The 18056-nt window shown below is 37.4% G+C and overlaps 1 protein-coding gene and 1 long non-coding RNA gene across 2 annotated transcripts; both read left to right on the top strand.

The window, feature by feature from the left end:
- The first annotated feature begins 31 nt into the window (after window positions 1-31).
- On the top strand, window positions 32-1426 carry LOC143600870 (putative transcription factor KAN4). Its single transcript, XM_077078425.1, has 4 exons — window positions 32-361; window positions 480-556; window positions 1351-1387; window positions 1422-1426. The coding sequence occupies exons 1-4, from the start codon at window positions 40-42 to the stop codon at window positions 1424-1426; spliced, it is 441 nt and encodes a 146-aa protein (XP_076934540.1). The 5' UTR covers window positions 32-39.
- Window positions 1427-2390: 964 nt separating this feature from the next.
- LOC143600869 (uncharacterized) lies at window positions 2391-4352 on the top strand. Its single transcript, XR_013147559.1, has 3 exons — window positions 2391-2615; window positions 3876-3972; window positions 4067-4352. It is a non-coding gene; the product is annotated as an uncharacterized LOC143600869 (long non-coding RNA).
- The last annotated feature ends 13704 nt before the right edge of the window (window positions 4353-18056 follow it).

Below are 18056 nucleotides of genomic sequence, written 5' to 3'. Positions count from 1 at the left end.
CTTATTAACGTGTTTAACCAACAATATTACCAGCCGGATATGCGCGGGTTTGTTACTCATGGACTCAACCTTGATCAACCTGGGCTGAGCCTGGGGCTCGAGATGGCGGGTTTTAATAATCCGCCCATCTCACATCATCTTCCCATGATACCATTGCATTTACAAAGAAACAGTCTTCTTCTTAAACATCAGTATGGAAACCAACAGTTTCTTCAACCTCAAAACTATGGGCATGAGTTTAAGAGGAGTTCTAGGATGGGTAACCGTGTTCGAAGGATCGTTAGAGCTCCTAGGATGAGATGGACTTCGACTCTACATGCTCACTTTGTTCATGCTGTTCAGCTCCTTGGTGGCCATGAAAGTATGTTTCTTTTTAGTTTTTACATATTCTATAATTTACTTTAATATTGACTTTATTAAATTTGTTCCAAAGATTTAATTAAAAGTAATGTGGTGTTGCTTTTTATGAAAATGTGCAGGAGCAACCCCTAAATCAGTGCTGGAGTTAATGAATGTGAAGGATCTAACTCTTGCTCATGTTAAGAGTCATCTACAGGTTTGTATATCCTTATCTAATCTATCTACAAGATCACGCATTTTGATTTAAGTGTCACTGAGTGCTAGAAGAAGAGCTCACTAATTTTTCTACTAAAATTTCCTGCACAATTCCTACAACATGTAATTCCAACAAATTTCAGATTCGTTGAAAAAACTGTTTGAAACATTATAAATTAATATAATTATTTGTTTTATATGTAGTATTATACCTTTGTTGGAAGGTTAGAGAAAATTAGATATATAAATAGATAAAAAGATAAAATAGTTCTAGTTGGAAAAGCTTATGAACTTTACAATAGCATACTTTTATAGCAATTTTGTAGTAAAAGTTCTTGGAAAAAGGTTGGAAATGATTTTTCCGACATGCGTTTTTCCATGCAGTTTTTTGTTGGAAAATCGGTTTTTGTGACGAAAACCATCGTAAGGAAATGACTAATTTTCTAGTAGTCTATATCATAGTCAATTAAACGAGTCACAGGTGAACCAAGATGTTTATCAGGGTTAGAGAGTCATTTACATGGATCTTTTTTTTTTGTACAATCTGAGTTCTTACCACACAACTGTTGACATTTTGGTCAGAAAGTAGTGACATTATAGAAGAGAAGACTATAATAATGAAAAAGAAAAAAAAGAGAGCAGACATGCATGTCATTGTAATACTTTATTTTAGGTTAAAATTTTCTTTGAAAGGGAAGGCAGTGTGGGGGAGGGACAAAACAGCAGATAAAAAGGGGAAATTTTTTCTTATAATTATTATTATTACTCACATGTTTGTGGGATGTATTCATGCAGATGTATAGAACAGTGAAGAGCACTGACAAAGGAGCAGGTACAAGATTTGAATATTTTCTTTCTACTATTAGGCTGAGGGGTGTGGGGGGCTCCAACGGGGGCGCGAGTGGGGGCTCCAGCCAATAATATTGTGACGTGTGGCAGAGAGAGAAACTGGATAAGGTGGGTGTTGGAGCCCCCGCTGGAGCCCCTGGCCCTGGTGTGGAGGGGCTCCAGCAGGGGCTCCAGCGGATTTTTTTTTTATTTTTTTATAAATATATTCAAAAAACGTATTATTAAAAAAACTCATAAATTATTAAAAAAAACACACATTTTTTTTAAAATTCAAATTACAAAAAAAAACATACTAAAAATTAAACAAACAATAATACTTAATAATAACACTAATCTAATACAAGATCATCGGGTCGCCCCGCCCACAAATGTTCAACCAACTCATGTCGAAGATCCCCGTGTATCTCACGGCTCTTGATATTTGCTATGTTATGAAGTTTTTGTTGATCACTGATTGTGGACGGTTGTGGCGGAATGTCACCTTGGTAGTTTTGGCAGATAGCTTTGCCCTCGGGAGTCGAGGTTGATAGGCTTGATTTTGCAAGAGATTGACCACGGTTGCGGTCAAAACTCCCCCTACATGAAGAAGCAAATCATCCTCTTCGGAGGAGTCGGAATCAGACGAGTACGACGACATTATTTTTAAAAAAAAAATTGGGAAGATGGGTTGATTTTGGGTTTTTTTTTTAAGTTGTGGTAATTGATTTATATGAAATTGGTTATATATAGGAAGAAAAAACTTTTTTTTTTTATTAAATTATGAGCCCAACGGCTCAATTAAATGGTCCAACGGCTCTTTCACGTCTCCCAAAGACCCTTTACGCCATATGCCTCCCGCTAGCAGGCTTGCGCCCGCCTTGTTTTTCGCGCTCGCGCCCCCTCTCGCGCCTCGGTGGTTGGTGCTCGCGCCTGGGGGCGCGAGCGGAGGGGCTCTCGCGCCCCCGCTGAAGCCCCACACCCCTCAGCCTTAAGGACCCCCAAGTTTTTTCTTAATTGGTTTAGATCTGTCTGATAATCTACATGAGATTGATTAGTGTTTTATGACTGTACGAGTTTGCAGCTGGACTTCCAGAAATAGACATGGTAAATCCAAGGACTCAAAGGGCATTACTTCAAATGGAGGGGGGTATGTCAACGTTTGATGATAAGTTGGATAATACCAATCATTCTCTTCACCCAACACCACCAACTACACTACAAACACCTCAAAGGTTAGTGTGTGTGGCACTGATGAGTACATATATGCAGTTTACTTACCAAGTTTTGTTCTTTTCTCTTATCTTGTTGGTTCATCATCATTACTTGTTGGAAGTTATATCAGATATGATGCCAATTTGACTTAAGAACAGGCATCTAATAAGTGCACATCAGAAACACATACAAAATTGCATAGTGTTTGTGGGTTAATGAATATTGTGTTGATCTAGCAAGCATCTTGTCTTTCTTTTGTTGAAAGAAAAAAAAATAGTATTTCCCTAGATTAACATAATCAAAACATTTTGATTGAAGTTTCAAAATGTTTTCATTATAAAAGATTTATCCTTTTATATAATTAAAGAACTAGGATGACATATTTAATGACGGTGAGTTCGAATCCTTGTAATATTTGCAATTGTAAATGATTTCGAGAAAACTAAAAGGCAAGGGAAATGGCACACATTTCTGAGTCATTAGTAATGCTATAGGTGTAATTTGGAGAACATTTATCCATGTTTAGGATATACTTTTATAAAACTAGAAATAATTTAGCTAATCTAAGGTAGCTAGGGTATATAAGTTAATATCTCTTTTTGTATGTATCGTACAGTTTTTTAAATGAGTGTTAGCTAGAACATTTAATGTAAAAGACATGCATTAGCTTGCCTTTGTTGACCTAATTAATTACTTTTGGACGGCAATTGATAATATTCAACTATACCAGCCTGAAATACATAGGTGGTTATAGATTTCATTAAATATAACTAAATTAGAAACTAGTAATATTCTATATATACTTTATTTTTAGTCTTTTAAAACACTTTAGTATGGTTCCCGTCTAAAAGTGAGATTTCACCGATCTTGGAAAATTAAATAAAAAGATATCTATTTTTTAAAGTTATTCCCATTTTCTTTTTATTTCATGTGTTCTCTTCTTTCAAATAGACCCCATTCAGTGTTTTACCTCCAATGGCTCATCTTGTCTGACATATAAACAACGAACCTCTTCATTGGGTGATGAGAAAATTAAATGGGCATAGATAAATATGAAGAACAAATTAGGGCTGGTCTATTAGATTTCAATAATCACATTGTTAATTAATACAATTTGTCCAACAATAAGTATGACAAGAAGAAAGTAAGGATATGACGCTTTTTTCAAACTTATATAACCTTTTCTTTATTCAATGTTATTATGGTTTTTTCTTTGAAACTATACATGTGCATGTACACGTCCTACCATGCCCACTCATGTAATCTACATTTTTAAGCAGAGGATCATGGTCGTTGTCAGCGGAGTCATATGATTCAAGCTTCTCGAATCAAGAACATACGCCAAACTGTTCTACACTCGGAGGAATTGATACAAAGGTATGAATATATATAAGCACCATTTTCAGCTTTTGATACATATGCATATATAAGTACGGACATTATTAGTGACCCATTTATTATTTTTCTACAGGTAGATGAACGTGAGACATCGTTACAATTGTCGGAAAAGCATGTGTTACCCAATCTCGAGTTCACCCTTGGGAGGCCTAGCCAGCACATGGACGACTGGATCCTCAAACCGAAATGAATGCTGATAGCAAGTAACTGGTTTAATAACATATGTATTGTTTTTCTAGCAGCGAAAGGTGTTTAATGTTGCATGCTAGGCGTTTAAACCTTTGACAATTTTGTATCATGTAGCATGTAGAGTGAAAACTGGAGAGATGAATGTAGGCAATCTTCAGAATAATAATTAATATCTTAACTTTAAGGGTTGAATATTGTTGTATGTGCGATTACCAACAAACCATCATAAAGAAAAAACCATATTTCTTTTGAAGGCTATGTAGTAACTACATTAAAAGGATCTAACTCAAAAGACAAGAGAAGGATATTGAGTTCTACAACTGAGATGCATAACTTGCAGACCGACTACACATTATGAGTCAGGATTAATTCATTCTTCAACCAAAGAATAACAGATTTTAAGAAGAAACCGAATTGTGATCATAAAGTGAAACATCTATATGTTATCTTTACTGGAATGAAGAAATTGAACTGTGATACATACATGATACATTCTAACTATACACATTATGAGTCAGGAATAATTCATTCTTCAACCAAAGAATAACAGATTTTAAGAAGAAACCGAATTGTGATCATAAAGTGAACCAACTATATGTTATCTTTACTGGAATGAAGAAATTGAATTGTGATACATACATGATACATTCTAACTAACCATCGATAAAAAAACCAACAGAAAAGAAGAAGAGCATTGACCACCAAGACCCACAAAGACTTGGGCAAACTCCAATCAGTACTAACAAACCATCTACATGCAATAACTTCCCATCAATAACATAAGTTCCTATTGGTGATCATCTAGTTCATACTTCCTACGGATATACTATGTTCTATACTACCAACTAAGATAATAACCCATGTTACACACTGGTGGAAAACATATCAACAAACAATATAAAATATAAACTACGCATTCAGTCAACACAAATATTTGACATAAGTTTTTTACCCTTAGATGTTGTAAGGCCAAAAATGTGACTTGCGATATCAAAAATGTGACTTGCGATATCAAAGTACGAAACCCGTTATATATTTACGGTCAAGTTAATAATTAATGTCGGCGAGAAATTCGGACACAAGACGAGAACTTCAACACGCGTTTAAGTTTAACAAGAAAGCTTCTAGTTTATGTGTTAGGCTATAAGTAGACACTTGTTGTCTTTATTTGTGTGTGTGTTTTCAATGGTGTAAGTCATCCACCCAAGGGGAGCTCACCTTGGGTGGGTAGGTTTGTGTTTAACATGCTAATCTTTCAACCGATAACGAGATCGTTCATATACTTTATATTATCTTTATATATGTTCGGTCGTGATTTACCGCACCCGTCTCGAGCGTTTATTAAGAACAAAGTCGTTCGTTGTCGGATCCGGTCACGGGACCTACAATTGGTATCAAAGCGGGTCAAATCTTATGATTCAACTTTGTTCTTGATATTCGGGTTCTATTTCCGCTATTACCCGAACCGAGACGTTAATTTTGTTGAAGATTTGGAAATAAAGTTTGGTGTTTGGAAATAAAGTTTGAAGATAGAGGAAATAAAGGTGTTTGAAGTTCGTCTCGGGTCTCTAAATCTGGGTTCAGCCGTTTGAGTGGTTCGTTTTAGGGGTTTTGTGAAGTTTTATGAAGAGTCGATACTGATAAAAGTCAGATCTGTTGGTTATGCTTTAAAATCGACAAGAAAAAAGGGTGTTCGATGATGGGTGTTGGCCGAAAACAATTTTTCCGTCCAGAAAGGTTGTCGGCGGTGCTGGATAATGGTGGTTGGTGACGAACGTTTGATGGTCAACGTTTTTCGGCCAAGGGTGGTAGTCGGTGGCCATGGTTTGGTGGCGGTGAGTGAGCGTCGAAGGATGGTGAGGCTGCTGATGGTGACGGTGAGGGTGGTGGTGGTTGCGTATTTCCGGCCATTCGGTTTTCCGGCGAGATAACCGCAAGTTCACACGGCGGTGGTGGCATAACATCTTATGGAGGTGATTGTAGTTCGGCGTAGATGGTTAACCGGAAAACGGCGCCAGAAATGCATCGGAACCTTAAATAAACAGGGGAGGCGGTGGTGGCGTTTCGATGATCGTAAGTGGTGTTTTAGGTGTGAGTTGACAAAATAAAATGTTTCCGGTGACTAGTAAACTCTGGTGAAGCCTGGTTTTTTCACGCGGGTGGCTTCAGATTGCTAATAACCCACGAAAGAAAGTGTTGACATTTGAAAGAAATTCCGGCCACAAATGGTGAAGTTTGAAGAGTGACAGTGGTGCACGGTTGTGCGGCGAAGGGTGGCCGGTGATGTTAGATAATTGTGATGAAGATCTAGGTGGCGGCTTACTTTGGTTGTTGCTAGGGTTTGTCTTCACCCGAACACACGTATGGTAAGTGGTAACCACAAATTTTTTGTAACAGGTATGATTATTTTATTTGGGCTGGAATATTTTATATGGGCCATGTTCTTCCTGGATTAATTTCTTGGGCTCTTTATGGATGAATTCTTTTGGGCTCAATCTGGTCAAATATAAGAGAATTCTTATTTGGATTGACCAAACTAAAGTAAATCAAATTTTGTCACATCCCAATCCAGGGCCTAGGAATGTGACCATCAGTTGGTACCTGTTTTGTAAATATATCAGAGTAGCGGGTTTATTTTAGCGAATGTCTTTAACTATTAAAATATTAATTTACATTATCAAAATTACTCGGGAATTAAACAACCGAGTTTCAGTTTTACAAAACCGTGATATTAATAATACAAGGATTTGTAATATTCAAAAACGAGCCATCTCGAGCGATCTTCTATGACTCCAATCCTTATATATCATCTATTATCATCTAGTTACCTGCAAGGGTGGAAAAACACGTTAGCTATATGCTGGTGAAACGTTGACTCGATAAAACATTTATAACAGTCGTTAAATACAAACATAGTTTTCTGTTTCACAAACTCAGCAGGAATGCCTGTCCATTCCCGGGATTTATACCACTGCCCTACACACACAATTCAAAGGTTCCCCGAGTATATAGCTCATGTTCGGAGACAACCTTCCCCTGGGCTATATAATCCTGTTGGAGAACCGGTTATGACTGACTTGGTTTTGTATGCCAATTATCAGTTATGTTTGGATCCAGACATATGTGTATTCGGTCTGAGTTGCTTTTTATTATCTATTTTGTATTATAACGATTTTAGAGATTATATCTCATGCAAACATTTATCAGACTCTTTGTAATAAACAACCTGTCTATTACAAGAGTAAAATCAGTTCAGACAGTAAAAGGTTAACGTGTTCACCTCGTATATCTGTGGATAATATCAAACTCCTCTTCTCAGTATGCTTAACAACCTATATTCATAATAGGCATGCATAAGTATCTAGTTGATACTATTCAGCAGACTTTAAGTCTGTTTCAGTTCAGCAGACTCAAGGTCTGATCAGCAGACTTAATATCTGATTCAGTTCAGCAGACTCGAGGTCTGATCAGCAGACTTAATGTCTGATTCAGTTCAGCAGACTCGAGGTCTGATCAGCAGACTTAATGTCTGATTCAGTTCAGCAGACTCGAGGTCTGATCAGCAGACTTAATGTCTGACCTAACCTTAGTGTAGTTATAGTCGTTTTATGAAAATACTTTGAATTTACATATGACGTTTGGAATAGCACGCTTTGGCCTAATAGAGGATATCACGTTGGCAAACTTCTCCAGGTAAGCAAACGGGTCCCGCGGTTGATTGAGATTTATACGAATTGCTTTCCTTAGGCAAGAAGAGTCTACTAATGATACCCCCCTTCCAGTTACTACATGCCCGTCAAAATAATAGTTTTGATAACATTACTTCACATGAAAGCAACGTCTTTACTTTATAAACATTACTTGGAAAATAATTATAGTTTAAAGACTATACCCTTAACTAAGCTATATCTTATGTATTTAAAGTAACTAGTAAAGTAACTTATCCTTAATCCTACCTTAATCGACTCGACGAGACTTAAGAGCTAAGAAATTAGCAGCAATTCAGCTTGTACTTCGTTTATATGATCGACAGCTCGTTAAACAGCGTAACGACTCCTCGTTTCTTCGCAAAAACAGCCCTCGACACCTCGGAACTCCCTTGCACGCTTACCAAGGTTAACTATGTGAAAACTAAGGTGAAAATGGGATGAAATGGCTTGAACCCGTAGCTGCCCTTTTATAGGTTAGTTTTGCAGACCATCGCGTAGCGCGATGGCCTTTTCCCCAAAGCCGTCGCGTAGCGCGACGACGCAATTAATCAGAAGCTGTCACGTGTTGACACGTGGTTGGCCACGTGTCCCTGGTTACTTAACTTGGTCATCGCGTAGCGCGATGAGACCAGTGAGTTTCTTCGTCGCGTAGCGTGACGCCTACCTTTTTCTTGAATTGTGTGATTCTCTGTCGCGTAGCGCGATGAAGTTAGTCAGAGGACCATCGCGTAGCGCGATGGGTCTAAAAACCCAAAATTTTCATTTTCAGTCCTTTAACTTTCAGAATTGGCATTTTTAGCCCCTTAACTTCTAATCTTGACATTATTGGCCCAAAACTAGATGGGCTATTTTCACGATGTTACAAATTTGTTCGGGTTTCATCATTATTGGACCGTGTTCAAAGCTTATTATTTCTAAGGCGTTCGAGAAGTTGGATCCGAAAGGTGAACTTCGAACGAATTAATAAGCTTTGTTCATTTGATCGTTGAATCCAGTAATTCAAAATCAATTTGTGGATATTCGAGCTCTTCTCAACCTATATTGCTTAAGATCCGAGATGGATAAAGAAGCGAGAACTTTTTCATGAATGAATTAGGTGGGTCATACCTTGAGGGGTTGAATTGAAACAAATAAGGTTCGGTTTATCGGGTGATATGTGAAGATGCGAGACATGGTTCGACGATATTTTGAGATCACAAGTCAAGGGGGTGATTGTAAGGCCAAAAATGTGACTTGCGATATCAAAGTACGAAACCCGTTATATATTTACGGTCAAGTTAATAATTAATGTCGACGAGAAATCCGGACACAAGACGAGAACTTCGACATGCGTTTAAGTTTAATAAGAAAGCTTCTAGTTTATGTGTTAGGATATAAGTAGACACTTGTTGTCTTTATTTGTGTGTGTGTTTTCAATGGTGTAAGTCATCCACCCAAGGGGAGCTCACCTTGGGTGGGTCGGTTTGTGTTTAACATGCTAATCTTTCATCCGATAACGAGATCGTTCCTATACTTTATATTATCTTTATATATTATGTTCAGTCGTTTGATTTACCGCACCCGTCTCGAGCGTTTATTAAGAACAAAGCCGTTTGTTGTGGGATCCGATCACGGGACCTATAGATGTTACAAAAGATGTTAAACTATCTATAACATAAAAACAGAATATTTTATAAATAAACAAAGCAATGAATAAGAAAAAATATAACATAAATGAACCATTAAACGTGAAAAAAAATAAAAAACACATATTAGTAAAAGATTTTGTAATATTAATTGAAAACTAAGTTTACAAATACATACCAACTTTAAACTGTATCACATTAAGTTTTCGAAAATCTCTTTGTAAACAGCTTTATTTAATTTTTTTAAATGTTCCTAATTGTTCTAAAGAACGTTTTTTTCTTTTTTCTTTTAGAGTGTTTTTTATAAATAATTTTCAGAGATATCTATATTTTTCATGTCATTTCTTAATAAATAAATAAATAAAACTTAAAGAAAATTCAGTTTGATCACCATTCACCGGCTCTTCTTCTTTCCTCAAGAGTAAAATAATCATTGACAACATGGTTATTAATTGGAATAAATAGACTTAATCATGTAGTTAATTGCATTAATTTGAATAAATAGATTTAATTGTAGAATTAATTGAATTAAATTGGAATTCTTATTTTAATTTAGTGGATTAAAAATAATTATGAATATGTGAAAATTATTGATATGGAAATGTGATTACATGAAATTCTATGTGGATAGGCTAGAATAAAAACATGTGGAGAGAATCATCTTGCTTTAATATATTATTAAGATGTTACTAAACAACTATTGCTATGGAAGGCTCCTTGCTACTAAACACCATTGGTACTAACTACATATTACTGCAGATAAATATTCCAGTTGACTTCATGTCTGACTTTGTCAATATATTATGACAATCTCGACAATTATTTCAATGTCCAAACTTAACTTATCCAACAAATGTTAACAACATTCAAATAGTTTAGATATTTTGCACCTAGTAATGCCTTTGTTACCATCTCAAACAATATCAAATTTATCAACGTTTACATCCTTTGGGTTGATAACAACCCTTAAGAAATACAGCATTACATTGATATTTTTGTTCATCTCGAGATACATCTAAGTCTTTGACAAATGTATTGCGCTCTAATTATCTCATAAGATAAATGTTAACCCCAAGTTTAGTTGCAAAACCCTTATAGCTTATTTCACTAGTTCAGTCAAAGCTATACGCTCAACTTCCATAGATGCTAAAACTATAATATGTAGTATAATGATGTTTTCCACCTAACTCGGCTTCCTAGAACTTGAAAAGCATAACCACTAATAATATTACTTTGTCAAGATCTTATGAAATATCGGCATCCACATATCCAACAATCATATATATCATCATCTTGAACATTACTAAACACCAACCCAACCTCCCTTGTACCATACAAGTATCTTAGGATCCAATTTATAGCATTCCAATGTCCTTTGCAAGGATTTGCCCAAAACTACAAACCATACTAACAACATATCTAATATTCGCTCTTGTACATAATATTAGATTTCCAACACCATTGGCATCCGGTACACCCACAATATATTCTAGTTTAGACATTGTTTACGGAGAGTTTTTTGTTTGACAACTTGAAATATTATCAAATAGAAGTTGTCACGGTTTTGCTTTGATTCATAAAGACGTTTTGTGAGGTCATCTTACATAAGCAGTTTGAGTCAATCTTGGCTTCTTAAACCATCTTTTGTTGTATCTCTCCATCCCCATTATCTTCTAAAAGTTTCTCAAATTTTTTAATGTCAATGCTTGTCATAAGAAACTTCTAAGTATCATTTACCTCATCCATATTTTAAAATACAAAAGTAAAATAAACATACTACCTTGTTATATAATCTCTGAAGTCGACACAAGTGTCACAAACTACTCCAATGAACCCCATAAAGGATCATGTACTCATCATGAAGCGTCTAATATACCCTCGTGAGCTAAGACAGCAGTGACGGATCCAGAAAATTTTTTCACAAGGGTCGGAAATTTTGATGATAGGTTATCTATCGCTAAATATTAAAACTTTTTAGTACCTTAAGGTCGGGTCGGGTCACTTAAAAAAATAAAAAACAAATTAAATTGTTACTACAAAACGAAATTACCCAAATCACGAGCCACATTAAGGCAACAAAACCCCAAGTTGGTGAGCAAAAACGCACCGATTTACATATGCAATAAACGTATGAATAAACTTTATATATATATTTTTTATATAAACACAGTGGTGAAGCAAAAAGCTTTTAGCAACAATATTTTTATGCAAAATAAAATGATAAAATAATAATATAACAAAATAAAGTAAATAAAACAAGTTAATAAAGAAAAAGAAAAACTAACAAACGTATACGATAATCCAAGTGAAACTAATAAATACATCAAGTTTGTTTAAATCATTTATCTTTTATGTTACTTTTATTAGAAAAAAAAAGAAGTTTAAATATGAAAAAACATCATGAAAGAAAAGTGTGCAAAGAAAAGTAAAAAATATGCAAACACAAGTACACCTAATTAAATATTATTTTTCTGTTCATCTTCTTTCTCTCACAACTCTACTTCTCCACTGCAACTCAACATTTGCCGAAAATATTTATGCCAATATTTAATATTTCTTCTTCATTCTATCTTTTCTATCCTTCTTTTCTCAATATTTCACAGAGGTCGGTGTCAAATTTTTACAGGAGTCGGTCAGGATATTTCCGTATATATAACACTAATTCTTATTTTATCACAGGATACGGCCGACTCCTGTCGTCAAGCCGTCAGTCCGCCCCTGTAAGACAGGGGAACAACTTGTAGCTTGAAGTGAAAAGATGTGAATCTATGTGCTGGCAACCACTTTTTAAATATGTCTGCAACTTGATCGAGGATATGAACTATAATCACAGCTTTCCTTTAGCAATTTGTTCTACAATAAAGTGATAATCGACTTCAATATGTTTGTTTTTGCATACAGACTGAATTTGATACAAGATAAGTTTCACCAAGGTTTTCACACTTAAGGGTTGGTGTAACTTTTTGTGTATGCCAGAATGTCTTCTAATAATTGTAACATCTCGAGAATACCCTATTCAAGTTGGGCTAAAAATGACATTTATGGAACTTAAGGGGGTGTAAAATGAAAAATTTGGTTTCCAGACCCATCGCGCTACGCGATAGGCAGATATAGAAGATCATCGCGCTACGCGATGCAGTTTCCCAGAAGATATGAAAAAGGGGGCATTGCGCTACGCGATGGTCCAATATCAGGTGGGCACCGCGCTACACGCGATGACCAGGTTAAGTAACCCAAGACACGTGTCTAACCACGTGTCAACACGTGGCACTTCCTGGTGAATTGCGGCGTCGCGCTACGCGATGGCCCTGGGAAAAGACCTTCGCGCTACGCGACGGTCTGCAAAACTCGAGTATAAAAGGGCAGCTACGGGTTCACTCCATTTCATCCCAAATTCACACTCATTCTCACATATTTAGCATAGGGAAGCGCGCCAAGGTGTTCCGAGGTTTCGAGGGCTTGATTTCGCAAAGAAACGAGGTGCTGAGGCATTGTTATACGATCTATTGTGCTGTTGAACGAATCACAAGCTGACCAGCTGCCGATCTGTCTTAATTCTTATTCCCGACTAGCCGCGTAAGGTTGGGGTTCTGCCTAAATATTATTTTATTAATATTATATTACTATATGGCTTAGACCATAGTCAGGGGTATAGCCCAAACCTTGATCATAAGTATATTTACAAAAACTTTACACATGCAAAGGTTATAGTTAAAATAATGTTTCCTCATGATTAAGAAACATAAGCTTTTACATACAAGAAGATATAGTAGTTTCTTCACAACTAAGAAATGTAAGATTTTACATACCAGGGTTATAGTCAACTCAATATTTCTTCTTGAAGAAGAAACCTATCATAAAATGTTTCTTCATGAAGACGAAACTCAACACATGATTTTGTAAACAAATGAAAAGATTACGGGTCTAAATATTTTATTCAAACAAATGATCAATCAAGGTTTAAAGCTATCAAAACCAGACTAAAGGTTTGCAGCTGGATCAAGAGACAATCCGGGTATTTATATATACTTATTTTATTATATAGATCAATCATCATTCACAAAGGTTGTCAAATGAGATCACCATATCATTCAGAACATACAATCACAATCACAGGTGAATACGTTAAACCTTTTTCAGTCAGTCATTAAGGTAAACGGGTTGTTTATCTTAAAACAGTCAGTCAAATATGAGATTACGTGATCCCTAAGTCACAAGGTAGAAAATAAAAGCAACTCAGACCGAGTACACATGTGTCTGGATCCAAACATATCTGTTAACCTTTCAATCAAGGCTACATGGCCGCAGGCTAACAGACATAACAAAAATTCTCCAATGAGCATCAGTTATTGAAGAACCATAATTGTGTGTGTATGGCAGTGGCACAAGTTCCCAGAAATAAGAGACGTTTCTGCTGAGTTTGTTCCAAAACTATCTTGTCAGTCAAATGTTTTCAGAGTCAACGATTCACCAGCATATCGCTGACGTATTTTCCCCCTCATTACAGGAAAACAAGCATAGTACAGATAACAAGGCATAAGAATCATACGTGGAGCTAGATGCTCGCAGATGGAGATGGCTCAGTTTTAAATAGATAAAATATTGTAAACAATAATAAAAAAAGGTTTGTAAACCAAAAAAACTTGGATATTTATTATCAAAGAGATTTTCAAAATAAACTAATATTTTTTTATAATCAAAGACTTCCGCTAATAACCCGCAACTCTGATATATTTTCAAAACAGGTACCAACTACGGGTGTCACGCGTAGGCCCTAAGTCGAGGTGTGACAATAACGCTTCTAAACATGTTAACTCAGCGATGGTTTTGGCAAGAGCTTTGTATTCTTCTTCCGTACATGAGCAAGAAACTATTTCTTGCTTCCATGCAACCCGAAAAAACGAGGTTGGAACCCATATATATGGCAAATCCCCCATAGATCGATGTTCAATGAGGTAACCAACTCATTCTATAGGTCCCTAAACCGGATCTTACAACTTGTTCTTGGATCATTCTAAGTTGTAAGTAAGCAAGCTAGATCTATGTTCAATGAGAAAATCCCTACAACCGAGCTAGATCTCGGATCTTGAATGTGTTTGTGTTATTTTCTATATAAGGAAACTTGAGAGGATAAGATAGAGAAAGAGTGGGTGAGAGTTGTTGATTTTTCAAAAGGTTAAGTTGTGCATGTGCATGCTTCACCTTTTATAGGTGAAGCCATGCCATGCCTTCTTCATTATTCATGGCCCAATGGGCTTTAGTTACAAGGCCTCGGGCCCAAATTTACAAGGAAGACAAATAAAAGCTAACATAATACATCATAAAATAAATGAACATATACAAAAGACTTAAATAAACAAAATAGGCTCTACAATCTCTCTCTAGTCTTTTAGTATTTGTTGTAGCTTCTGTCTTCAATCAGTCTCATACACAAGGCATCCATCCTCTCCTAGTTGATTCTCAACAAGACGACGAACAAACTTGTTGAATGTCTCCACTATAAGATCAGTATTTTCCTTTCCAAGATCTCCGAGTGTATACATGGGAGACTTGTACAACTTCATCAAATCCTCCTTGTCTAAACCCATCAGCTCATGCTCATCAAATGCACGAAGAGGGTGCATGGACTCTCAACGAATCACTGCTTCACCTATTTCATTGTCAAACTCCCAACAGATGAAGTCATGAAGAGTGTTAGGTGGAAATGGTTCTCCATGATAGATTTCATGCCCTTCTTTAGGCATCTTGTACATCCACGCCTTCCTTCCCTTCCCCGTGACAGGATCAATCTCTGTCGGATGCTTATAAGTCCTCCCTTTATTAAGCTTGAAGTTGGAGTAGTCATCCTTTGATTGTTTATGCAGATGCCGCTTGAACCAACCTTCTAATCTCTTCTAACGTACTCCATCACCAGCTGCTCTTCTAAAGTAGTTCATGTCAAGTTCAGACAGCGTATGCATTTCAGTGTATTGCATGTAGGTGATGCCTCCATTTGCTCGTCTGATGACCCAAGACTCGTCCACATGCCATTTATAGTACAGGATGAGAGAGTCATCATGATAAGGGTAGTTCCTACAATGGATAGTGCCACTTTTGGTAACACAGTGCCACTTCTTCTTTCTTGGCTTAGGCACCTGAGCATCATTAGTAGCAGCATGAGTAGGATCTCTGACTTCCGGTTCAGGTGTATCCGGATCTGAAGAATAATTGAGGAAATCATCCTCATAGTCAGAGTCAGGCACCGATTCCTTTACCTGTACTTCAGTACCTGTCAAAGAATCAACATTAAAGATAGAGTGAAAGTCTTGGTCAAGCTTTGCATCCCGTTCTTATTTTCTTGCCAGCAACCCCCGCAGACCAATCATTACGGGGCATATCCTCATGTGGAGATGTCTGGTTACCTCCACCATTGCCACCACCAACTCCAGCACTGCCATCACCTCCATTATTACCTCCATCATTGTTATCATCGTCAGGCTCATCATCATCATCATCTCCAACCTTACCTTTTTCCATCTCCTTTTCCTCATCATCACTGGCTTCATTTTCTACATCAACATTTTCACCACCAGTAACAGTTCCAACAACAACTGCATCACCTACACCGGAACCACCAGAACCAACACCGCTACCACCTGCACCACTACCACCAGCACCATTACTACCACCACCACTTACTATAGGGACAGTCACAACAGACCGCCTCTTCTTTTTCCCATCATCTTCATCATTAGAATTTACCCAACTCCCAAATACTATTTTTAACCGCCTTTTTAGATAATCAATATCCTGATCTGTCATTTCCATTATTTCAGAGGCGTTCTTGTATTTCCCAACAAGATCTTCATTCAACTTGATCTGAAGCTCCTTCAACTGTTTCTGACTGTCGTTCTCTGCCTTCAACTTGTCAATCTCATATCTGAGCTGGTCAATCTCGATCCTAAGACCTGCTTCAGCATTGGTTGAGAACCCTGGATTTTCTTCCAATAAGTAACCCTTAACTCCAGTCTCGCAATTTTAGCAGATCGTTCAATAATGGATAGTGAATGATCGTTTAGCAATATCTGCTGACTGTCCACTCGTGACCGGAGGGTAGCTATCTGTGCCTTCAGCCTAGCTATCTTGGCTTCACCATCGGCCCTCTCCTTTTCCAACTTCTTCATTCTTTCCTTATCAGCCACCCTCTCTTTCTGAACCTCCTCCATTTTCACTTTCATCTTCTTTCTAAAGTCCAAAATAACTCTTTCTCGCTCCACCCTTTTTGCATTTGATTCTTCCAACGCCAAAATTCTATCAAGGACATGATCTTTGAGCACTGGAGACTTGATGTATTTACCACTGGACAGAGGGTTTGGAGTTAGGACATATGGTCGGGTGGAGTGAAGGATGGGGTGGGTTGAGAGGTTGATTGAATAGGCATGGTGATTGTTTGGGTTAGTTGGGTTAAAGGCAAGGTTTGGGTTTGGGTTTCAGGTTGGGTAGTGATTGATATGGGAATGGTAAGCAGTAGGGTGAATGTAGAGGTCCAGAAGGCTGTGGTTTTTAGTGGTGAGGTGATACCTATGGATGGGGACCTAGGTGGAGAGGTTTCGGGTTGGTCAGGGATGGGTGGAAAGTCTAGAGGTGAGAGTGTGGGTTGATCGGGTGAGAAAGATTTGTGGAAAGGTGTGGTTTCTATGGGTGAGGATTAGTGTTGTGGAGAGGATGGTAGGCTAGGTGTAGATGAGTCATGTAATTCGAGCTTTGAAGGTTTTGTTGGTTTAGATTTGGGTTTGGGTCGAGGTACTTGAATTTGTTTACCCTTCATAGCTTCAATATGACGGACCATGGTTTTGGGTGAGGGTGTGGTGGTCTTTGTCATAGTGTGGGTGGTAAGCTTCATTACTCAGGAAGGGGACTTCTTGGAGTCCCTAACCTTTTTCAAACGTTTCAATGGTTGTTCGGACTGTTCTTCATCTTCAGCATGTTATGAAGAACCACAGCAGAAGGCTTGCTAGCGGCCTTCCTTTTCTTCTTTTCCTGCTTAACTGTCCACGTCACCGGCTTTCGAACCATAGCTTCTGTCTTAGTCTCAGTCTCCTCATCGTTAGAATCAACACTCTGCTCATCACTCTCATCTTCATCATCTACAGGTTTGATCTCCTCAAACAACCTGAACTTATCCCCGGGAACATTTCCTTTGTATTGATATCCTCCTCTTGAACTTTTACTTAACATGGATCCAAACACTGTCTGCTTCACCATCCCAGCATGGTGAGGTTCAGATGGTGATATCTCAAATCCTTCTCATCAAACTCGACCTTATATGCCAGCCGAGGTACCTCGGGCATCTTGTCGTCAAGTAAAAACTGCATAAACCTTGGATATAGCATCTGTGAATTTTCTGTGGTGCCATTGGCATGCATGCATAGAAAGATAAATTTTGAATAGTTGAACTGCACTAGAGGTTTGATGATGAGACAAAGACCACTACCATTATGCGTCACTAGAGGTTTGAAGATGAGAGCTGCTATGATGAATCAGTAGCCTGTGAGCAGTT

This window comes from Bidens hawaiensis, unplaced genomic scaffold (genome assembly GCF_021521415.1).
Source record: "Bidens hawaiensis isolate Kalapana, Puna unplaced genomic scaffold, B.hawaiensis_p1.1 tig00055015_1, whole genome shotgun sequence".
NCBI classification, from domain to species: Eukaryota; Viridiplantae; Streptophyta; class Magnoliopsida; order Asterales; family Asteraceae; genus Bidens; species Bidens hawaiensis.
Note: the sequence above shows the minus strand (reverse complement) of the source record. Positions and strands in the feature narration are given on the sequence as shown.